The sequence below is a fragment of the Ovis canadensis genome, chromosome 6 (genome assembly GCF_042477335.2).
Source record: "Ovis canadensis isolate MfBH-ARS-UI-01 breed Bighorn chromosome 6, ARS-UI_OviCan_v2, whole genome shotgun sequence".
Taxonomy (NCBI): domain Eukaryota; kingdom Metazoa; phylum Chordata; class Mammalia; order Artiodactyla; family Bovidae; genus Ovis; species Ovis canadensis.
Window position 1 is genome coordinate 74,552,890 of NC_091250.1, and position 25,503 is coordinate 74,578,392.

The 25,503-nt window shown below is 41.7% G+C and overlaps 1 protein-coding gene across 39 annotated transcripts in view; it reads right to left on the reverse strand.

Moving 5' to 3' along the window:
- Nucleotides 1-782: 782 nt before the first annotated feature.
- The window catches only part of TMEM156 (transmembrane protein 156), a 62,514-nt gene continuing 37,793 nt past the window's right edge, over nt 783-25,503 (reverse strand). For 9 of the 39 annotated variants that reach the window (XM_069593899.1, XM_069593901.1, XM_069593905.1 and 6 more), the window contains one exon: nt 23,496-24,067. In XM_069593899.1, coding sequence (XP_069450000.1) covers nt 24,055-24,067 — 13 coding nt within the window. In that variant the 3' untranslated portion in view covers nt 23,496-24,054. Of the gene's footprint in view, nt 917-3,268; nt 3,656-6,715; nt 6,811-12,019; nt 12,071-18,878; nt 20,916-21,159; nt 21,221-23,495; nt 24,068-25,503 lie in introns of those variants that run through there. The other 30 variants (XR_011257739.1, XR_011257729.1, XR_011257719.1 and 27 more) reach the window with 13 other exon arrangements.

Genomic DNA, 25,503 nt, shown 5'->3' on the forward strand with positions numbered 1-25,503 from the left:
TGTAAGGTCTAAATTGCCCTTTGATCTTCCTCTTAAGCGTGCCCTACATTCTGATATTCAGATCCAGGCTTCAACTTGGTTTCTTAAACTGTTGGTTTGTAAAATCACATCAGAAGAAATCATAATGAAAGTTCATTTCAGAACTGCAATTTTGCCTTGATTTTGTAGTTAAGATTCAAAAAGCCATCAGAGTGGATTCAGACCATCCATTCTTCACATTGAAAAAATAATCACGTAGTTAACCATTTGTTGTATTTGTCTAGCTATCTCATAACTTATTCAGGTTTATGTTCATTTTCTGTATATTTAAAAAACTTCCCTGGTGGCTCAGACAGTAAAGCATCTGCCTACAACGTGGGAGACCTGTGTTCGATCCCTGGGTCAGGAAGATTCCCCTGGAGAAGGAAATGGCAATTCACTCCAGTACCTGGAAAATCCCATGGATGGAGGAACCTGCTAGGCTACAGTCCATGGGGTTGCAAAGTCGGACATGACTGAGCGACTTCACTTCTGTATATTTGCCTATAATAGATGTTCCACTGCAATGTCTGCTGTTAAACAAATCTGAGTTCTTTTGTGTGTATACGCGCTTCGCTCCTGAAAATAATCTGAGTTAGTCTACCCTTTGGGCATTTTACTTTTAGCAATGATTAGCTTATTACAGCCCAATAGTAAGAAATTGATGGTGTTTCTGATATTTCTGGTGTCTAGAGCCATCATAGACTGGGAATAGAACCTGATTTTGTAGGATAAGAATTTTGTGTTGGAATTGAAGCTGTTACCTTTGTCTGGATCAGAGAGTGTTTTTTCTCTGCATGAGCTGTCAGCCAAAAAGCAATAGGATTATGTCTGCCTGCGGTCACTGCTGACTCACTTGAAGGCCTGTCTCTTCTATTCGTCTCAAAGAAATTCCATACTGCAAAAGAATAGTATGTACATTTCGTATATGACTTCCCTGAGAATAAAAGTTTAGGGTGATTCCGAAATGGTCGTCTCCCTGCCCTGGGTTTCACCACTAGGTTTCTAGAGCTGCCATTTGGCGGGAAAAGTCAGCATAGAAGCCAAGAGCAGATGGATGAAACCTTGGCAAAAAAGCAAAATGAATCCTCTGCCTTTGAGTCCCTGCCATCTTTATCCTTCTTCTCTCTCAGGACTTTCTTGACAGTCATTAAGTGCCTGTCTTCCAAGATAAGCTTTCCACACCCTGACTCTCTTTTTCATGTCTCCTCTTCCCTTTCTCCTTCTCTACATTTATATTCTCCTTCCCCATTTACCTCACCAGAAAACAATCCAGCCAAAAAGCTTCAATAACAATCATTAATGTGTATTTACTGTGTGCTGGGCGCCGTGCTGAGTGTTTTGTATGTATCATCCCATTTACTCTCCGTAATTACCCTAATGGGTAGATACTACAATTTCCGCTCCCCAAATGAGAACATTCAGATGCAAGGAATTTTAGAACTCATCGAATCTTACACAAGTGGTGAAACAGAGCCAGGATTCAAACCCATGTCATTTTGGCCTGACTAAGTATTGTAACTCTTCTGTAGAGCCTCTCAACAAAAGAGAAAACCAACATGTTCTTTTTAGAGATAGCTGAATAATTATGTGTTTAGCTCTCTTTATACCGTGAGGTGGATTTGTAGCTGAAAGATTGGGTCGTCAGCTGTGGTTGTTTCCATGCAACCGAGAACACGCTGGGGCCCTAGAGACACAGAATGAAGCCATGTGAGGCTACTGGGCCCCTGGGTGCTTCTCACAGCAGGCCTCTGCACCTCTTCACAGAGATTTACATCAAGCAGCTCCCTGGTCAGCATCAGCACAGTAGCCTGCTTCACAGGTGCCTTGGACTGTCCTAAAATGGCTCCATTTCCTCCTCCTCCCTGTCACTCGTGCCAAGGAATCCCATTTGTAAATCACCACCCTCCCTGGAAATCCTTAACCCTCTACTACCTACTTGGAGCTTGCAGTGGTTTTATGCTTCCCTTGCCTTGAAGATTACCAATTTTAGGCAGCCTCTCTGTTGAATCTTTAGTACCATGGGCTGTGAGATACTGATAAGTATTTTAAAGATGCACTCGGTAATGCCTGCTTGTCCTTGAACTTGGTGCTATTCCCTGTTGAGCCCAAGAAATGGTGGTGGTGGTGATAGAGAGGATGATGGTGGTGGTATTGGCTGTGATGATGATGATGGTGATGGGTGATAGAGATCACGATGGTGGTGTTGACACTGATGATGGTGGTGGTGCTGATGATGGTGGTTGTAATGATGCTGATTATTTTGTTGGTGGTGATAAAGATGATGGTAGTAGTTATGGTGATGATAATGATGCTGGTGGTGACAATGTCTTTATTCACTAACTACTTAACTATGTTACAGACACTTTACTTCCATGATCTCAGTTTAATTCCCAATATCACCCTTATGAGATAGCGACTATTATCATACTTATTTTCCAGATGAAAAGCAAACCTCAGAGAGATTAAATAATCTGTCTTAGGTTATCCAAATGATAATCAGAAGAGATAGGATTTATATCGAGGGAGTATATAAAACGCTAGCCAGAGCCCCCAGACAACCAGATGCCTGGTCATAAAAAAAGTTGCTCATTTTCATTTGGGTTGAGTTCTGCTCTTCCAGCTAATACCTGGGCTCTTTCTCTAGCCAATGGCCTCTGGCAGAGACAGATTGCTGCACAAATCTCCCTGTCAGAAGCCTAACCACATTTTTCCTGCCGATGCCTCCCAAGAGAAAGTGGGTAGCCCATGTGTCCCATTCTCCCTCATGTTATAAATCTCATGCTGAGCGATCCATTTATCGCTGAAAACTGTGATCGCCTCTCAACACTTCTGCAAGAAAACTCTAGTCTGCTCTCTTTGGGAAAAAAAAAAAATTCACCGCTAAGAAATGTGATAAAGGACGAGAAACCAATGATGAACTGCAGGACTAAAAGACTGGCCATTTCTGTTAGAAAAAATTATTTGGTCCTAGAGGGCATCTTAGTCAGAGGATATGGGGCATCTTATATAGAGAGGATAATTTTCTTCTAGACAGCTTCACACATCCCTCCTTCACTTCTTTGGGCTTTTTAATCAAAACCCTCCTTCTTGGTGAGGTATCTCCAGGTCAAATTTCAGTCCTCCCAATATTCCCTTTCCCTGCTTTGTTTTTTTCTCCTTAGGATATATCACTGTCTACCATCATTTATATCTTACTGCTACTGAACCAAGGTCCAACTGCTCAACACTCAAAAGCTATTAAAGAAGCTGGATTGGTGGAAAGGAAAGCTTTATTTTGGATGCTAGTAACGGGGAGGGTGAGGGTGGACGCCAACTTCTTCCCACCAATCGGAGTAAGAGCTTTCATAGACAGAGAGAGAGGGCTCCACGCAGAAATGGCACAGTCAGCTCTGACAGTCATCTTGAGATTGGTCATCTGTGGTTTGACCAGTGTCATCGTGATTGGTTTAAGTACAGCTGATCTTCAGTTCTGGGGTCAGTTTGTTCCCGTTTCCTTGAGGCCAGTTCTCAGAACTGTGGCTGCTTATGTCACGGCTATAATCTGGGCATCATGTGGTTAACTTCTCCACTTGGTGGGGGTTTCAGCATCTGTAACACAGCTGACAGGATACAGCTTAGAATATTATCTGCAGCCCTTGAGGAGGAAGAAGGGTCTTTGATTATGCTTAGTGACATCATCATCATTATGTGGCCTCCTCTGGTTGCCTCCTTCGTTTCTGCATTTTCTCACTTCTCTGGTTAAACTTATTCTTTGGCTAAAGTTTCTCCACAGACAAAAGGCAGGCTGAGAACATGGCTGGGGGTTGGGGTGGGGGGGAAGGACCATAAGGTCTTGCTCTGTTTCATTACTTGTCTGTTACTTGTCTGTTGTGTTAGGATTTAATTTCCACGAGACAGGAATTTTTTGTCTGTTAATATATTCCCAGCATGCAAAGCAGTGTTTGACTCATAATAGGTGCTCAATGAACAAATACATCAAAGTCTTAAGTGTTCAACCTATAAACACTGAAAGAATGGAAACAGGTGTATGATAGGGTAATTAATGATGGAGAATATCTGGCCAAGTTAATATTAACTATAGAAGTCCTTGTGTCCATGTTAATGTTATATGGTGTTGTAGCATAAATGGGCATGATTTAGGCACTTAGAAGTACATAAACATTTTTTTTCATTAAGGTAAATGGAATTTACACTTTTTTACTTAGAAGAATTCACTCTATAATGGATTTTTCAAGACTCTTCATCAGGCAGGGGTAGCCTACAGTGAGAAATTAGAACCACCTATTTAGTAACCGCCCTTATTTGTTAACTATGGTCTACCAATACTGTGAGATATTATGCAGTGGTTAAAAAAGACTAGAAAGAATGTGTCTTAGTCTGTTTGGGCTGCTGTTATAAACATAACAGCAGTTTGGGCTGCTGTTATAAATATAAGCCATAGACTAGATGGCTTAAACAATAAACATTTATTTCTCTGGATAAGATCAAGGTACTGGCAGATCTGGTGCCTGGTGAGAGCCCACTTCTGGCTTTGCAGATGGCTGTCTTCTCATTGCATCTTTACATGGCAGAGAATGAAGAGACAGAGGAAGTAGGCTCTCTTATGTCTCTTCCTATAAGGGCACTAATCTCATTCATGAGGTCTCCACCCTTACTTGTAACCTAATTACTTCCCCAAAGCCATCTTTCAAATATAACCACATTGGCCTCAACGTATAATTTTGGGAGGATATAAACATTCAATCCATAGCAAGATGGAATAGCTCTCTGTACTAACAGAGCTCCAGAATCACTGCATGAAAAAAGAAACCTGTGGTATGGTGCTTACAGTATCAGTTCAGCTCAGTGCAGTCGCTCAGTCGTGTCCGACTCTTTGCGACCCCATGAATCGCAGCACGCCAGGCCTCCCTGTCCATCACCAACTCCCGGAGTTCACTCAGACTCTCATCCATTGAGTCAGTGATGCCATCCAGCCATCTCATCCTCTGTCGTCCCCTTCTCCTCCTGCCCCCAATCCCTCCCAGCATCAGAGTCTTTTCCAGTGAGTCAACTCTTCGCGTGAGGTGGCCAAAGTACTGGAGTTTCAGCTTTAGCATCATTCCTTCCAAAGAACACCCAAGACTGATCTCCTTTAGAATGGACTGGTTGGATCTCCTTGCAGTCCAAGGGACTCTCAAGAGTCTTCTCCAACACCACAGTTCAAAAGCATCAATTCTCTGGTGCTCAGCTTTCTTCATTATAGTATATTTATCTCAAATAACATCTAATAGCATACACAAAAATATACTACACACACAGACACACACACACACACACACACACATTCCTGGAAGAAAGTCTGGAGAGACACACACAAAACTATTAATGATGCTTGTGACCAAAAATGGATAGGGTTGTAGTAGGATTGGGAGAACTTCAGAATTTGACATAATAATCAAAGGGAACTCCAGTGTTATTTGTAATATTTTTATAATGAAAATGTATTAATGGATGACTTATACAGTGAAATTTTTTAAGGTCAAAATAAGAAGCAAAAGAAAATAGCTTCTGTTGAAGAAGATAAGAGGATAGGGTCCTGCCAGGGACTTAAAGTGTAAAATACAAAGTTTATTTTTCAACAGAAGGGCCATAACTGTGAGTGAGAGCATCTTAATGATTTGGATTTCTTTGTCATCAATGTGCCTATAAAGCTCTAAGACAATTTAAAGGATTATACAGATCTCTCCTTGTTTTCTAAGAAAAGCCCAAATCAAGTATTCCAAGTACGCAGTTTGTAAAGATTGTGATGATATAAATAGAAAAAAATTATCATTTCAGCCTCACTGGAAAAAGCCAACTTCCTTAGCCAGATATTGTAGTGTGTCTAATCTTCCTGCTAAACCTGAACAATTCTAGCTGTATGTAATGACTACAGAAGCAATTTCAGAAACTTCTGGAGGGAAACACCACACAAATGAATGAGTCTGTGGTTCCCGGTTATTAGCTTGATGCCCAAATGCTTATCATATTTGCAAGAGGCAGTTTACAATCTGCTCATCCTGACAAATGTAGCTCAAGGGGATTTAAATCCCTGCATTTGCAATTTCTGTCTCTTCCTCTCCAAATTTATGGAGAAATGGTAGACACGAATAATGTGTCAGGGATGAATGAACTGAGGTCTCTGTTCCACTCCTGCAGCTCTATTTCACTCAAAGGAGAGTAATAAATGGAAAACAAAGAAAAGTCTCAGCAGATAATGAATCTGAGTCCTAACGACCTTCCCAAACCACAGAAATGGATTGTAACTTACTTGGCATTGCCCAAATTATTTGATGCCTATAGAGAAGTATGAAAATATTTTTGACTGTTTAGGGCCACAGCTGGGCATTTTAAGTATGTCCTCTATGATTCATGAAGAATCAAAACTACTCTTCCACAAAAAGGTGAAAGTCATCCATCAGTGGTAATGGAAAACTTGCTTCCAACCTGCCCTGTCTATTGCCTTGATGGTGGTGTGATTGATTATTAAGGAGTCTTGGACTATTCTGCAGCCCCCAAGGACCATAGTATGGCCATTTACATAAGATATGGGTGTCACAATCCAGTGCCTGATATCCCACATCTCTCTTGTAAAACCACTTGATTTCTGGCCAGGTATGTAGAGTGAAAACTCACATTTACTCAAAGGAAGTCATGTGTGAAATAACAGGCTTACTTGCTGAAAGTAACAAGTCTGTCATTTGACTGGTCATCTCAATCTGGATTGCTGCGAAGGCAGCAGTTGGTCAGTCACTGCTAGGGCATTGATACCTAATGGGAATAATATACATCAATGGTCTGAAATCACTTGGCTTAAAAGCAAAAGGCTCATTGATTTTTAAGTGCAGGAATAAAGTCCTCCATGTGTTGCATCCAAACAATCCACCCACTGTTGCCTTTTTGCCTCTTTGAGATAGTCATATGTTTTTCTTGTTTCCAGAGCTAAAGCTAAAACAAATCATGAAATAAAGTAAAAGAGGAAAACATCTACTGGTTTTAATGAACCTCTACCCTTTACTCATTCAATCATCCATTCATCCCTATATTCATCCAGCTAGTTCACAACATTATGGCAACTGTTGTGCACTCTACCGAATAAAATAGGGTTCAACTTGAAATTCACTTTGCAGTTCTCTCATCCAAAACCATATAAATAAGTTTGAAAAACAAATCTATTAATCCACTAGGTATATCCATAGTTTCTGCTTCTTGTTGTTTTTTTAAATATATTTTAATTGCAGGCTAATTAATTTATAATATTGTATTGGTTTTGCCACACATCAACATGAATCTGCCACAGGTGTACATGTGTTCCCCATCCTGAACCCCCCTCCCACCTCCCTCCCTGTACCATCCCTCTGGGTCATCCCAGTGCACCAGCCCCAAGCATCCTGTATCCTGCATCAAGCCTGGATTGGAGATTCATTTCACATATGATATTATACATGTTTCCATGCCATTCTCCCAAATCACCCCACCCTCACCCTCTTCCACAGAGTCCAAAAGACTGTTCTATACATCTGTGTCTCTTTTGCTGTCTCTCATACAGGGTTATCATTACCATCTTTCTAAATTCCATATATATGCGTTAGTATACTGTATTGGTAGAGAAGGCAATGGCACCCTACTCCAGTACTCTTGCCTGGAAAATCCCATGGATGGAGGAGCCTGGTAGGCTGCAGTCCATGGGGTCGCTAAGAGTTGGACACGACTGAGAGACTTCACTTTCAGTTTTCACTTTCATGCATTGAAGAAGGAGATGGCAACCCACTCCAGTTTTCTTGCCTGGAGAATCCCAGGGACAGGGGAGCCTGGTGGGCTGCCACCCATGGGGTCGCACAGAGTCGGACACGACTGAAGCGACTTAGCAGCAGCAGCAGCATACTGTATTGATGTTTTTCTTTCTGGCTTACTTCACTCTGTATAATAGGCTCCAGTTTCATCCACCTCATTAGAACTGATTCAAATGTATTCTTTTTAATGGCTGAGTAATACTCCATTGTGTATATGTACCACAGCTTTCCTATCCATTTGTCTGCTGATGGACATCTAGATTGCTTCCATGTCCTGGCTATTATAAACAGTGCTGCGATGAACATTGGAGTACACATGTCTCTTTCAATTCTGGTTTCCTCGGTGTGTATCCCCAGCAGTGGGATTGCTGGGTCATATGGCAGTTCTATTTCCAATTTTTTAAGGAATCTCCACACTGTTCTCCATAGTGGCTGTACTAGTTTGCATTCCCACCAACAGTGTAAGAGGGTTCCCTTTTCTCCACACCCTCTCCAGCATTTATTGCTTGTAGACTTTTGGATCGCAGCCATTCTGACTGGCGTGAAATGGTACCTCATTGTGGTTTTGATTTGCATTTCTCTGATAATGAGTGATGTTGAGCATCTTTTCATGTGTTTGTTAGCCATCCGTATGTCTTCTTTGGAGAAATGTCTGTTTAGTTCTTTGGCCCATTTTTTGATTGGGTCATTTATTTTTCTGGAATTGAGCTACAGAAGTTGCTTGTATATTTTTGAGAGTAATTCTTTGTCAGTTGCTTCATTTGTTATTATTTCCTCCCATTCTGAAGGCTGTCTTTTCACCTTGCTTATAGTTCCCTTTGTTGTGCAGAAGCTTTTAATTTTAATTAGGTCCCATTTGTTTATTTTTGCTTTTATTTCCAATATTCTGGGAGGTGGGTCATAGAGGATCCTGCTGTGTTTTATGTCAGAGAGTGTTTTGCCTATGTTCTCCTCTAGGAGTTGTATAGTTTCTGGTCTTATGTTTAGATCTTTAATCCATTTTGAGTTTATTTTTGTGTGTGGTGTTAGAAAGTGATCTAGTTTCATTCTTTTACAAGTGGTTGACCGGTTTTCCCAGCACCACTTGTTAGAAATTGTCTTTTCTCCTGCTTGTTGTTGTTATTGTTTAGTCACTAAATTGTGTCTGACTCTTTGTGACCCCATGGACTGTAGCCCGCCAGACTCCTCTGTTTGTAGCATTTCCCAGGCAAAAATACTGGAGTAGGTTGCCACTCCCTTTTCCAGGGGATCTTCCCGACCCAGGGATCCAACACACATCTCCTGTGTTGAAAAGTGGATTCTTTACTTCTGAGCCACCAGGGAAGCATCCACCTATATGCTGATAACATGCAAATTTCTACCTGGAGCCCTAACATCACTCCTGGATTCCAACCATAGAGTCAGCTTCCTATCAGACACCTGTGTATCAGTGTTTGGGTGTTCCACTAAACTTAATCTGAACATGTCTGAACTGAATTCATCACCTTTCCCCCCTCCTCCTATTAATATATTTTCTTAACTGGATGCATAGTGTTGCTTCTGCCAGAAGCCTAGCTGTCACCCTAGGCTCCTACTTTTTCTTTACCCTCAGTGCCCAACCAGTTTCCAAGTGCTATCGGTTATTTCTTTGTATATCTTCCTGGATCCCATTGCCTCCATCTTGTTTCCCTTTCTTCTCATCATTCCTGTGAACTGGCATAATAGATACTGAAGGATGGCAGCATATGCCACCCCAGTATATGACTGTAGGGGTTCAGGACATACCATCCCCAAATATGCTGCTTTGGTATGTTGATTACTGTTGAGCTGTAGGCTCTTGAAAAACAGCAAATACAGGGAGAGGCTTTGAATTTCCCTTACCTACCTGAAGACAGATACTCCATAAGGGACTCAGTTGTCATAGATTCCTAAACTGGGAGTTTCAACAACCAAGGAAGACTGCCTCAATATGGAAGAGGAGACTAGCAGTCAACACCACTTTCAGACAGACTTTATCACAAACCATCATATTTCCCACCTATTCTTCTAAGGGTCCACTCATCTTTCCAAAAAATCATTTGGTCTACCCTAAGAGGCTGACATCTCCTGCCCCCTTCCCTATTTAGAATTCAGGATTTAAGTCTGAATTCTAAGCTACCTCTTTGAGTTACTCATTTTTCCCTGGGTATCACCCTTGTATACATGAGATAACATGTTAGTAAATTTCTGATTGTTTTTCTCTTGTCAATCTGCCTTTTATTACAGGGGTCTCAGTTAAGAACTCAGATGGTAGGGGGTAATTATTTTTCCTCCCCTGTGATACCAACTTGGTGTCAGTGCAGGTATTAGTTCCCCTCTAATCACCCATCGTGGTAGTGTCAGCATAGATTCCCTAAGAGTGCAAATCTGGTTATTCCTTTAATCAAAACCTTCATTGGCTGAACCCAGCATCTTTGGAGAATACCCAAACAAAGTCCTGTATAGTCTAGTCCCTCCTACCTTTTAGGGCACCTTCATCAATTCCTCATCAACTCAAGGGCAAAACCCACAGAGATCCTTGTGGATGGCCCCTTGCACCACACTCCCTCTTGGCTCTGTGTAGTGGCAATTTAACTTATGCAGCTGCTACCATGCATTGATTGGAGCCCATCAGGGGCCCGTATGAACTGAGTAATTCAGCGTTATTGATAATGTCAGAACAGTGCATTCCTAGAATCAGCATAGCATCATTAGCACAAATTGTGCTTTAATGGAATTTATCTTAGACTGGATTTTTAAAAATCTGGCTATAATATAACCCCCAAAGAGGGATGAAATTTCCTCCTGTGTCTCAATCTTTTCTCACTGCAGTGATTAAAAAATGTACTCAGTGATAATCGGGAAGGAAAAAAAAAAGAAGTGGGTTAACCTGAGAAGTGGGTTAACCATTAATAAACCTTTTTTCTTTTTAACCCTAAGGACTTCCTAAACCTTTTAGTGTACTATTTTGCACTGGAACTCTCCAAAAGGGGGTTTGAGGGTGCAGCTTCTCTCTAAGTTAAACAGGGAAGCCTATATCCAGAGCAAAAATTAACAGCCACCTTCAGTGGTGTTCCTCTGAATACAATCTGGCTTCCCTCTCTTCCAATAACTCTGTGTGTAATAAATCATTCTTTCAGTTGTGCAGTAGTATTTAAGGGCTGCCTGCTTAAACTTTAATTGGTTAAGCAGTTACAAGCTCAAATTATAGAATATGAAAAATATCACAACAGATCACAGTATTGTCAGTTTTCCCCTGCAGAACCCTGACATTCTCAAGTTTAACAAAGCCCATCTTTCTCCCACGTTAATTACCACAGTGTCCTTGAAACAGAAGAGCATGGTTATTACAATGTCAAAGAGAGCATGCTTCCATCTCCTGCATGTCAGGAGCCCGTGTGTGTGTGTGTGTGTGTGTGTGTGTGTGTGTGTGTATGTGTTGGAGGACACATAGATCTTAAAGTAAACCGCTCTTTTCCATACACAACTGCCCAAGTGCCTTCATATGTGTTCTTTCCACTCTGTCCAACTTCTTTAAGTGTCAGATTATCCCCCTTCCTCCAGAAAGTCTTCTCTCATTTCTTCCTCCTTGATTTCAGTGCCCTTGTCTGGGCTCCAATAGCATTCCATTCATTAAATCCACAAACACTAACTTGGTAGTTTCTACATCAGATACCAGTACTTGTTAATGGTGCTCAGATACTAGCTTATTTGGGGCACAGGTAGGCCAACCTGGTCCTCAGGGAGGGGGCGCTACACACCCCGGGCTCTTACCACCAGTTCCCAAGAGAGGCAAGAAGCCTCCTCCCATCTCATTCTCCCTACTGCTCCTCCAGCACCACCCATCCATGCAAACCAGCAAATTCTCAGGAATACAGCCTGTGTGAATTCTGCCACTAAAACATGCCATTTAAAGAGATCCTTTTTTGCTCACATTGATCGAATTATTCTATTAAAAAACCAACAGCTACTACTGAATAATGAACTTTTCTTCTAGTATTAGTCTGTAATTAAGAGAGCTTGAATAAAATAGACAATTTTTTAAACACCCTTTTTTTAACTGAATTTTTCACTCTGAATAAAGAATAATGTCCAAAAAAATCTTACTGTGATGTAAGCATTAAGCACTGTCAATTTGTTTTGACATAGTGGAACTTTGTTTTGATAAATTGCTTAAAAATAAAACTTACTTTGTCTGTTTGCCAAAACAGGATGGGGAATGGAGATGATTTCCTGTTTCTCTGTAACAAATTTCAAGCAGAATAATGTGTTTTAAATCCAGTAAGCAGAAGAGGACTTTCTAGGCACTTAGTTCATAGCATTTTCTAATCAATATTTGGCTGTTTTTGCATTGTAATTAGTACCTTTCACCACAGGGGATTTTGAGTTGAGTTCAAAGAATTTGACTCTTAAATAATCTATTAAATGATTCACTTTTGATCCTATTTGATGAGCATCCAGAGCAAAAAGCTTCCCTCTGTGCAATTCATCTCACAACTACCAAGTGATCAGATTCTTTAGATGTATTTGGTTACATGGGTAGAGACAAGAAAAACGTTTGTTGTGTAGGAGTACTTGCAGTTCAATGGTGTTCATAAGTGTATGCTGCAAGCATCACTGGGACACAAGAGAGTCATGCTGAAGAACCCCCCCTTGCTGGAAGTGTGTACAAAAAGGTATTGGACAATCTTCTTTTCCTAGGAAAATGAATCTACTTTTATCTCCATAGCGAGAGTTAATAATTAAGATGTAACAGAGTGTTAAGGGCATGGACTTTGAACTGAGACCACCTGGTTCAAATATCAGCTCTGCCACTTAAATCTGTGTATCCTTAAGCAAGTTACTTAGCCTCTGTGTGCCTTACTTTCTTCATCTGTAAATTGGGATCCTGATAAGAGTACTTGCTTTCTGATATTGTGAGGTGAATGAATTAACCAGTACATTTTTAGTGCCTAAAGTGGTGGCAGTGATAGTTTAGTTGCTAAGGTCTTGTCCAACTCTTTGCAACCCCATGGACAGTATAGCCCACCAGGCTCCTCTGTTCATGGGATTTCCCAGGCAAGAATACTGGAGTGGGTTGCCATTTCCTTTTCCAGCGGATCTTCCCCTCCCAAGGATTGAACCTGGGTCTCCTGCATTACAGATGGATTCTTTACCAACTGAGCCACCAGGGAAAACCTCTTCCCAGTTCCTACCCTAACATTGGGCTATTTGGGCAGCAGTTGTCTAAACTATGATTCCCCTAAGGTGACTGAAAAAATAGAGCAGATATTTATCTTTTAGTGGGAATCGAGGAAGACTTTCTCCAAATGCATACAGATAGAAGCTAAAGTTAAAAATGGGAGATAATCACTTTCAGAACCCTAACCCATATGTTTCCCTAGAGTAAACCACTTCCTTTCCAAACATGAATTTCTTTATAGATAGTTGAAAATAGTTAAGACTCCATATAAGGATATAAACTGATGCCTGTCTTTACCAGATGCCAAATCTCTGAAAGGACTACCTCTGAAACAAAATTTTTAACTCCTCCAAGCAAATTATGAATTTAGGGGAGAAATGAAAATTTTAAGGTCACCATTCTGTATTAAGTATGAGAGAAAGAGGAGAAAGGCAGGCTGTGGTTTATAATAAAAGGAATGAAAATAAAAAGCAGGCTGCAATACCCTGGGCAAAGGAGACCCTGTCTTATTCCCAGTTCTGTCACTGATAAGTTCAGTGATGTGACCTTGAGAGAAACCCTCAACCTCTGGGAGATTCAATTTCGTCAGCTATAAAATGAGGGCACTGCCCAGATGATTTCTAAGATTTCTTACAGCTCAGACATCCTATGATTTTATGAAATAAAATAGATGTTAGATGTTGTATATAGCAGGCTACTGAAGCAGGAAATGATCTTTTTGCAAGGATGTAACTGGTAGCTCGTGAAATCAAAGGGAAGGCTGGAGAACCAACCTCAGGATCAAGACAGTTTGGAGGGGCTGGGTGGATCCTAGAGGGTCTAAAAGCAGGAATGATGCAACTTAACTGCCAGAATGAAGAACTCAAATAATATTTTCCATTCTCATGTCACTATAAATTCAAAGTCCCGAGAAAGCGGGTCACATTGGTCTAGCTTAGGTCACATGTCACCCCTTGGCTGATGGGCAAGAAACCTCGATTTACATACAGCCTTGTCAAGACATCGTTCAATAGATGAGACATAATTCCTAAGAGGAAAGTGGCATAAGATCACAAAAGAAAGATAATGAAAACCATTCAACTCTTCACTACAAACACTGTGCCTGCCTTTGTACTATCACACACTGATAATCACCTTTCTATATAGAAATAGTTGGGCTATTTTCACAGTCCATCTGAAAATAGACATATCTTTGGAGGAAATGATAGCCCTATGACAACCCTGTGGACACCCATCATAAAATGCTGGATGAGGACACATGCTGATGAAGAGCCTTGCTGCTGCTAAGTCACTTCAGTCATGTCCGCCTCTGTGCAACCCCATAGACAGCAGCCCACCAGGCTCCCCCGTCCCTGGGATTCTCCAGGCAAGAACACTGGAGTGGGGTGCCATTTCCTTCTCCGATGCATGAGCCTTAGTGTGCCTCAAAAGGTTGTTCCGAGGGGGAAGCTTGTGTTTTGTTTTCAATCAGTTTCTCTCTGCACATCTCCTTCTGATGAGGAGCCTTCTAGGAGGCACTCATCAGTCGTTTCCTCTTCTTCCATGTTTACAGAGACCTGTTTTCATTCTGACAGTCAATTTCTCTCCCTGCTTAAAGAACCAGGCCAATCTGAGTCCTTCTAGACCCTGGTACTCAACTGGTAAAGAATCTGCCTGCAATGCAGGTGACCCTTGTTGGATTTCTAGGTCGGAAAGATGCTCTGGAGAAGGGAACAGCTACTCACTCCAGTATTTTTGGGCTTCCCCAGTGGCTCAGCAGTAAAGAATCTGCCTCCAATGCAGGAGACCTGGGTTCGATCCCTGGGTTGGGAAGATCCCCTGGAGAAGGAAACGGCTGCCCACTCCAGTATTCTGGCCTGGAGAATTCCATGGACATGTATAGTTCATGGAGTCGCAAAGAGTCAGACACGACTGAGCGACTTTCACTTTCACTTTCAAACCAATCATAATGGTCTCAGTCCCTCTGTGCTGTCATCCTTGGGTTTAAGGGTAGATCTGTGACCCAATTGCCACCTGGCCTGGAAAGACTATGACTTAGCACGCATACTTGTGACCCAATTCTAGACACTCTGACATGAGGAGAAATCTTTCCAGAAGGGGGCTTCCTATAACAGCTTTTAAAAAGAACAGAGTGGTGAAGAACGTGCTGTGGGGCCACCGTTTAGTACAAGCTGTCCTTGAAACCATGAGAGGGGAAGCCTGAAGACAATGCCAACAAGTAGAAGACAGCAGAGAGGAAAAGGAGAAAAGATCCAGGTGCTCAATGAGGTGAGCTGTTGAGTTCACCAACTTGGGAAACACCCTACTCAGAATTCTATTGGGTGAGACGATACATCTTCTTATAATTTATGTCACTTCGACTTGGGCTTGCTATTATTTGCAGATGAAAGTATCTCAAATGATAACATAAATATTATATTCTTTCAATAAGCAATAAATTTATCTCGATATTTCCCTCTGATAACAGCCTTAACTCTGAGGGTTGGGGAGGGAATAACTCATCCAGGAGATTTTGTGAAGTATTATTTTTGCCAAAATGGACTGTTTTGCCCCAAGCCCTTCCAAGCACATTTCATCTTGTCCTTCAAATCAAAGAAGCTTCTAGACCACTCTGTCTTTACTAAAGTAATGATTCCTAGTTCATAGAGGATTTTAAAATGCATCCATTTGTTGTCATACCTCTCAGTTAATCAATAACATACCTATTTATATTTTTCAAATGTAAGAACTTCCGTTCACCCATTATCCTAAGATTGCCACCCATCGGAGTAGCACCAATAGTTGGAAATGGTTAAGAAAGATGTAGGGATTTCCCTGGTGGTCGGTGGCTAAGACTCTGCACTCCTGGTGCAGGGGCCCTGGTTTGATCCTTGGTCAGGGAACTAGATCCCACATGCTGCGACTAAGAGTTTGTGTGCCACAACTGAGAGTTCAAACACTGCAACTAAAGATCCCGCAAGTTGCAATTAAGATCCAGTACATCAGTTTTCATTCCAATCCCAAAGAAAGGCAATGCCAAAGAATGCTCAAACTACTGCACAATTGCACTCATCTCACATGCTAGTAAAGTAATGCTCAAAATTCTCCAAGCCAGGCTTCAGCAATACGTGAACCGTGAACTCACTGATGTTCAAGCTGGTTTTAGAAAAGGCAGAGGAACCAGAGATCAAATTGCCAACATGATGATCCTCTGGATCATTGAAAAAGCAAGAAGAGTTCCAGAAAAACATCTATTTCTGCTTTATTGACTATGCCAAAGCCTTTGACTGTGTGCATCACAATAAACTGGAAAATTCTGAAAGAGATGGGAATACCAGAGCACCTAACCTGCCTCTTGAGAAACCTGTATGCAAGTCAGGAAGCAACAGTTAGAACTGGACATGGAACAACAGACTGGCTCCAAATAGGAAAAGGAGGACGTCAAGGCTGTATATTGTCACCCTGCTTATTTAACTTCTATGCAGAGTACCATGAGAAACGCTGGACTGGCAGAAACACAAGCGGGAATGAAGATTGCCAGAACAAATATCAATAACCTCAGATGTGCAGATGTCACCACCCTTATGGCAGAAAGTGAAGAGAAACTAAAAAGCCTCTTGATGAAAGTGAAAAAGTTGGCTTAAAGCTCAACATTCAGAAAATGAAGATCATGGCATCTGGTCCCATCACTTCATGGCAAATAGATGGGGAAACAGTGGAAACAGTGTCAGACTTTATTTTCTGGGGCTCCAAAATCACTGCAGATGGTGACTGCAGCCATGAAATTAAAAGATGCTTACTCCTTGGAAGGAAAGTTATGACCAACCTAGATAGCATATTGAAAAACAGAGACATTACTTTGCCAACAAAGGTCCGTCTAGTCAAGGCTATAGTTTTTCCAGTAGCCATGTATGAATGTGAGAGTTGGACTGTGAAGAAGGCTGAGTGCTGAAGAATTGATGCACTTGAACTGTGGTGTTGGAGAAGACTCTTGAGAGTCCCCTGGACTGCAAGGAGATCCAACCAATCCATTCTGAAGGAGATCAGCCCTGGGATTTCTTTGGAAGGAATAATGCTAAAGCTGAAACTCCAGTACTTTGGCCACCTCATGAGAAGAGTTGACTCATTGGAAAAGACTCTGATGCTGGGAGGGATTGGGGGCAGGAGGAGAAGGGGACGACAGAGGATGAGATGGCTGGATGGCATCACTGACTCAATGGATGTGAGTCTGAGTGAACTCCAGGAGTTGGTGATGGACAGGGAGGCCTGGCATGCTGCGATTCATGGGGTCGCAAAGAGTCAAACACGACTGAGTGACTAAACTGAATTGAACTGAACAGCAGTGTCCACAAAACTGGAAAAGATAACTTTTTATTCCAATCCCAATGAAAGGCAATGCCAAAGAATGTTCAGACTACCACACAATTGCATTCATCTCACACACTAGCAAAATAGTGCTCAAAATTCTCCAAGCTGGATCTAGAAAAGGCAGAGGAACCAGAGATCAGATTGCCAACATCCGTTGGATCGTAGAAAAAGCAAGCAAGTTCCAGAAAAATGTCTACTTCTGTTTTATTGACTATGCCAAAGCCTTTAACTATGTGGATCACAACAAACTGTGGAAAATTATTTAAGAAATGGGAATACCAGACCACCATACCTGCCTTCTGAGAAATCTGTATACACGCCAAGAAGCAACAGTTAGAACTGGACATGGAACAACAGACTGGTTCCAAACCAGGAAAGGATTATGTTAAGGCTGTATACTGTCACCCTGCTTATTTAACTTATGTGCAGAGTACATCATGAGAAATCCTGGGCTTGATGAAACACAAGCTAGAATCAAGATTACCGGGAGAAATATCAATAACCTCAGATATGCAGATGACACCACCATTATGGTAGAAAGTGAAGAAGAAATAAAGTGCCTCTTGATGAAAGTGAAAGAGGACAGTGAAGAGTTGGCTTAAAGCTCAACATTCAGAAAACTAAGATCATGGCATCTGGTCTCTCACTTCACGCCAAATAGATGGAGAGACAATAAAAACAGTGACAGGCTTTATTTTGGGGGACTTCAAAATCACTGTAAATGGTGACTGCAGCCATGAAATTAAAAGATGCTTGCTCCTTGGAATTAAAGTTATGACCAACCTACACAGCATATTATAAAGCAGAGACATTACTTTGCCACAAAGTTCCGTCTAGTCAAAGGTATGGTTTTTGCAGTAGTCATGTATGGATGTGAGAGTTAGACTAGAAAGAAAGCTGAGCACCAAAGAACTGATGCTTTTCAACTATGGTGTTGAAGAAGACTCTTGAGAGTCCTTTGGACTGCAAGAATCCAACCAGTCCATCCTAAAGGAAATCAGTTCTGAATATTCATTGGAAGGACTGATGCCGAAGCTCAAACTCGCAATACTTTGGCCACCTTTTGCGAAGAACTGACTCATTGCTAAAGACCCTGATGCTGGGAAAGATTGAAGGCAGGAGAAGAAGGTGATGACAGAGGATGAGATGGTTGGATGGCATCACCAACTCGATGGACATGAGTTTGAGTGAACTCTGGGAGTTGGTGATGGACAGGGAGGCCTGGCATGCTGCAGTCCATGGAGTCACAAAGAGTTGGACATGACTGAGTGACTGAACTGAACAGCCAAATAAATAAATGTTTGTTTTTTTTACAAAAAGAAAGAAAGATATAGACAGAAAAGAGACGTAAAATAAAAATAGAGAAGGAAGAAAACAAAATCAAATCACGAGAATCAACTGTCAGAAAAATGAGTCTGAGTCTTTATTCTAGCATGTTTTATATGAAGGAAAAGAAATATAATTGGGAGAAAGAGCCGTCTTCTGACAGAAGGAGAAAGGATGATGCAATTTATACAATATTTATCTTTTAAATTTTGATTTTATTGAATTTCAAGTGGGTACAAAAGTGTATTTTAAAATATATGTAAGCTACATAGAATCATAACACAATGACTCCCATATATCCGCTACCAAGTATTCAAGAGAACATGGCAATGTGTTAGATGTCCCTGGCATGGAGATCCCCAGCCCCACTCCCTTCCGGATGCCTTCAATGTTAACACTGTGCCAGATTTACAGCCAATATCTGTCAAACTCCATTGATGAGAATTGCAAAGGAGGAGCAGGTAGGGAGAAGCGAGTACCTGTCACTGGGGACTTAGAAGCTGGAGAAGATGTAATTCCCAGTCTCCTCCCAGTCTGGTGGGGAAACAGACATGAGTACAATGTTTGTGGTGTGAGGCAGGATGTGAGAACGACTTTGATAAGAGGACTAAGCCTTAGGGAAGCACAGAAAAGAGACATGATTCCAAATGGCATCAGGAGGGGCTGCTCTATGGACATGGCAACCTGTCTGCAATGGAGAGGATTTCTGCAGATGGAAGGAAAGGGAACAGAAAGGAAGCTGGAAGAACAAGGTGATCTGAAGAATGACTGCTCCATCCAGGATGACTAAGTATGCAGGGTGCAGGGAGAAGCAGAGCTTGAAACCAGGATGAAAGTAAAGCTTGAAGGGAATCTTATGGAAAATGAAAATTCTGGAAACCAAAGGCGGCAGCTGTAAGTTTGGGCAATACTGTTTTCCACACAGAGACCCGGAGGGGTGCCCTCTGCCTCTCTTCTCTTCCCCTTCCCCTGCCACACCCTCAGGCCACACCTGCATCAAATCATTGCCAAGCGCCACCAATTCTCCCCTGACACCCTCTCCTCTGCCCATCCCTCTTTCTTCCATGCTAATCCCACCATGTCTGCTCGGCGTCTCAGCAATGTAGCCAGCCTTCTGCCTGGTGCCATGGTTCCCTGCCCGCTCCAGTTGACACCTGAATTTCTCTGGATGGAGAGCTGGGGTCCTTGCTACTCAGCATGACACAGAGATCAAGGAGATAAGTGTGGGGGACAGCTAGGAAGGGTCACCTACGATGAGAACCACAGACACACAGAGGATGAAGCTATAAGTCATGGGTGGGGGTGGGTATGAGGTGGGTCAAGGTCAGAAGTGGAACCAGTGCAAAAGTGGGGTGTGCTAAAAGTCAGGCTCAATGGTGTGGATTGGAAGCCTGGAGTCACACCAGACACCCAGGAACACGGGTTCATTTTTATTGGAGCCAAGTGTGCAGGGAGCCGAGCAGAACTGGCTGGCTGCAGGAGAGACAGCAGGACCAACAAGCCCAGGGACATTCCATCAGAAGACTTCTTCAAGGTCAGGTTTACCCAGGCTCCTCTTACTCGCAGGAGAGAGGACACTGGAGCTCTGGGTGGGAGCCGTTTTCTCAGGCACCCCCAAGCGTCTTGCGCCCTTTATCCCATCTTCACCCCACAGTGTGAGTCCTGGGGGCAGCCCCAGCTTTGCAGCCTAACAGACCTCAACTGGAGCTAGATGTTAGTCCAGAGATGACACGCTAACTGGTTAGCTTCCTAGAGGTAATGACACCTTGAGAGCTACTGTGAGGAGGAAATGAGTGTACATGGCATGTGCCTGCCTGGTGTATACGAACACTCAAGAAATAGTTCTTCATCCAACAAATACTTATTAAGCCCCTACTTGTGAGCCGAGCATTATACCAGCTGGCAGGGAGAGTATGGTGAACAGAACCAGTCTAGGCAGGGAGACAGACCTTAATTAACAATCATGAAAATAATTATAAATGACAGATATGAAAAGGGCATGAGGGCTGAGCAAGCATAGATTTACTGAGAGATTAGGAAAACTCGTCTTTCAGACCCTGCTCAGAAGTGGGCTTCTGGAGAAGCCTACCAGATCACCCTCAACTGGCGATGATTCTATCGGCCTGTGAAGTCTCAGCAGGAACCGTGCAGCCTCTTAATGACACATCTTACCGCGGCACCTAGTGTTATAATTAGTGGCATGCGTCTCCTGTCTCCTTCACATCATAAGCCTGTGGGCAGACAGCAGGCCATCCACATCTTGCAGTGCTTCACAGTTTCAGTTAAAGTCTATTATTTTAACAAATAAGTGAAATCAGCTTTTAAAAGCTGCCACAATGTAACACAACGTGAAGCTTGATTTATGCTTTTTGTATGCCAAGTTCCCATTGATTTCCAAGTCATTTGTCAGAATATAGTAGGTGATATGCAAGAAAACAATAATTTGGCTTCTCAGAAATCATATAATGTCCATACCTCAGAAAGTGTGACACCCCTAAATTCCTGCTGAAGTATTCCAGATCTGAGCCTGACTCACCTATTAATCAAGGAAATACAAGCAAGAAAAAGTATGATTAGTAGAATTCCATTTGCCAAACCCTCAATCTCTAAATTTTACAATTAGAACCTCAGTTTGTGAGCTAATAATAACAAAATATAGAGTACAAAAAAAAAAAAAAAACCTTTATGTGCTAAAACATTCATTCCTGTTAGATTGCTTAATATTGAATCAGACTCGGCAGTTAAACTCTGAAAATCTATTCAGATAAGCAATTTTAGCCATATATTGACATTAAGAGATTAAGTTCCACCTTAACTCTCTGAAGATATTTTTCTTTCCTACATTCTTTTTTATTTCCTTTCCATTATGGTTTATCTCATGATATTCAGTGTAGTTGACTGAACTACACAGTAGGACCTTATTGCTTATCCATTCTATATGTAATAGTTTGCACCTACTAACTCCAACCAACCAGTCCATCCTAAAGATCAGTCCTGGGTGTTCATTGGAAGGAATGATGATAAAGCTGAAACTCCAGTACTTTGGCCACCTCATGTGAAGAGTTGACTCATTGGAAAAGACCCTGATGCTGGGAGGGATTGGGGGCAGGAGGAGAAGGGGATGACAGAGGATGAGATGGCTGGATGGCATCACTGATTCGATGGACATGAGTTTGGGTAAACTCCGGGAGTTGGTGATGGACAGGGAGGCCTGGCGTGCTGTGATTCATGAGGTCGCAGAGAGTTGGACACAACTGAGCAACTGAACTGAACTAACTCCAAACTCCCAGCCCATCCCTCCCTACTCCCTCCCCTTTGTCACTCACAAGTCTGTTCTGTCTCTTTTTGTTTTGCAGATAAATTCATTTGTGTCATATTTTAGATTCCACATATTATTGCTGTTGTTCAGTTGCTAAGTTGTTTCCAACTCATGGACAGCAGCATGCCAGGCTTCCCTTTCGTTCACCATCTCCTGGAGTTTGCTCAAACTCATGTCCATTGAGTTGATGGTGCCATCCAACCTTCTCATCCTCTGTTGTCCCCTTTTCCTCTTGCTTTCAATCTTTCCCAGCATCAGGGTCTTTCCCAATGTCGGCTCTTTGCATCAAGTGGCCAAAATATTGGAGCTTCAGCTTCAGTATCAGTCCTTCCAAGGAATATTCAGAGTTGAATATTGTGAGGAGATACCTCATTGTAGTTTTGACTTACATTTCTCTAATAATTAGCAATGTTGAGCATCTTTCATGTGCCTATTGGCCATGAGGTCGCACAGAGTTGGACATGACTGAAGCAACTTAGCAGCAGCAGCAGCAATGCCTTCTTTGGAGAAACGTCTACCTTCTGCTTATTTTTCGATTGGGTTGTTTGTTTTTTTGTTGTTGAGTTGTATGAGCTGTTTGTATATTTTGGAAATTAAGCCCTTGCTGGTCACATAATTTTCAAATATTAATATTTTCTCCTATTCCATTGGTTGTCTTTTCATTTTGTTTATGGTTTCCTTTGCTGTGCAAAAGCTTGTAAGTTTGATTAGGTCCCATTTATTTATTTTTGCTTTTATTTCTATTGCTTTAGAAGACCAACCTAAGAAAATATTGGTACAATTTATGTCAGAGAATGTTTTGACTATGTTCTCCTCTAGGAACTTTATGGTGTCATATATTATGTTTAAGTCTTTAAGCCATTTTGAGTTTATTTTTGTGTATGGTATGAGGGTGTGTTCTAACTTCATTGACTTACATGCAGCTGTCCAGCTTTCCCAGCATCACTTGCTGAAGAGACTGTCTTTTCCCCATTGTGTATTCTCGCTTCCTTCATTGGAGATTAATTGGCCGTAGCTGTGTGAATTTACTTCTGGGCTCTCTACTCTGCTCCATTGATCCATATGTCTGCTTTTGTGCCAGTACTGGTACCACATTGTTTTGATCACTGTGGCTTTATAGTGTTGTCTGAAGTCTGGGAGGGTTATGCCTCCTGCTTTTTTTCTGGTTTTGCTTTGTTTTCTTCCCCTGAGGGTTGCTTTGGTAATTCTGGGTCTTTTATGGTTCCATGTAAATTTAAGGATTATTTGTTCTAGTTCTGTGAAAAATGTCATGAGAAATTTGATAGGGATCACATTAAATCTGTAGATTGCTATGAATAGTAAGGCCATTTTAATTCTTTGGAAGATACTTTCCTATTTTTCAAAGTTAAGAACTGTCCTTTTGTTTATATGTAATTTTAGTGTAATTAATATTTATAATAACTCTTAACATCAGTGATAGCTATAAAAAGATGAATACCAAAAGAAACAAAGGAAACATGTTGTTATTAGATTTAAATTTTCATATATTTCACTTAAATTCATTTTATTTTGGTATCTTTGAATTTTTTAAACATCTCAGTGCTGAAAAGAGGCAAGATTTTTAGATGCAAGCAAATGTATAAACAACCGACCCAGATCCTCTTAAGCAATTTGTAAAATAGGAACAATCCATCTGTTTAAGAAAACACATCAAATCAGGATCTGCAATGTGGGATGATGAGAGAAAGCATTTTCCTCCTCAACCTTGTTTTTGGTATCTCAAAATCAAATTTGCGGGCTACTGTAAGCTGTATAATGGTAGATAAACAAAGGAAGAAAGTGTTCTCTTTCCATGGGTTTCATCAGCTTGTTTTTCATGACTCATAATTCTTTTCTAAAAAAAACTCTCATTCCTTTGATCTCCTGGGTAAAATGAGTGCTATTGAGTTAGTTCCCATCAACCAGTCAGCATTTCTACTGGTTCCTATTGTGCAGCCTCAGCTGTACCAAATATTTACCAGTTAACTCATTTCCAGAATAGAGTTATGAGTAGTCTTCAGAAGGGTTCAGTCCAAATTGCCCAGAGGAGTTCATAAGGATACTCTGAAGATTTAAGAAACAAAGGCAAATATTATTCATACAAAAATACTGTTGACCTGAAAATAATTAGTGGAAAAAAAACCATTTATTAAAACTATGTCTTATAAGAACACAAGAAAACTTCCTAAAGTCACTGATTAAAGGCTCTTTCCAATCCTTTGTTATGCCACAGAGCCTCCTTTAGGGCCCCAAGAAGACAGTGTGGTTAGTGGTAATAAACTTCTCAGCCTAGGAGCCAGGAAACCTAGGGTCTCTTCCAGCCCCTGCCACTATATTTTTGGGGCTTATTTTCCACTTCTATAAAATAAAAATGAAAAAAGTGTTTATGCACTACCAGAGAAACACAGAAGTTGGAATTTATCCACTCACTCAACAAATACTCACTGGACATTGGTTAAATACTAGGCAACATGTGAAAGGGTCTCCTCATTTCGCTCCCCAAGTTCCTGTGAGAGCCTCTATCACATTACTTGACAATTAGGGATTCCCTAATCTAATTCTTCCACTGACTGCTATTATTTTGCCAATGAGTAGCAGAATTTTTGGCACACACTAGGTACTCTAAGGGCTTCCCTGGTGGCTCAGAGGTTAAAGCATCTGCCTGGAATGCTGGAGACCTGGGTTCAATCCCTGGGTCAGGAAGATCTCCTGGAGAAGGAAATGGCAACCCACTCCAGTACTCTTGCCTGGAGAATCCCATGGAGGGAGGAGCCTGGTAGGCTACAGTCCATGGGGTCGCAAAGAGTCGGACATGACTGAGCGACTTCACTTCACTTCATTTCAGGTGCTCTAAAAGTATTTGGTGAGTGAACAGAGGAGAGTCTTCCTTCATATGCAAGGCTGAATATCCCAGAATGAGGACCTCAATGAGAAATATCAAGCACAACAGCCAGTAACATTTCATTAAAACATTATATGATGACACTGTCGTCTCCCTAGGAATTTTGCCCTAAGACCCAAGCATGCAGACCTGACTCTCTCTAGTCCTGAAGACAGAGGGATCCTTGGCACTTAGTTTCCAGTTTGGTGCACTGAGCCACCTATGCTGGATCTCCTTGGTTGACTCTCCCGATCGGCTCTCCCCTTTTGTCCACCTTGCTTGGTGCTTGGGAGACCAGCCTATATGAACTGTCTCAAGCTAGCTCCAGAATCCTCTGGCTCTGGTTGGGTTTGGCCAGTGGGGAGTACGCGACATTGAGAAGAAAGGAGAACAGCCAAATTGAGATATTAATTCTCTCTCCTCAGGGCAACCACAGGCTGTTGTGTCCACGACCAAAAGCCACTGCTCCTATCAGGCAGCCCTGCACACATATTCTTTCTGCGTGTGTCCCTCTGTCCCTGTCCCTCTGAGTTCTTTGTCTCTTTGGTCTTAGGGACAGTAGCAGTGCCCCACTGTGACTAGTCCTAGGCTGCCACACTGTCCTGTTTTGGTTTTCCCA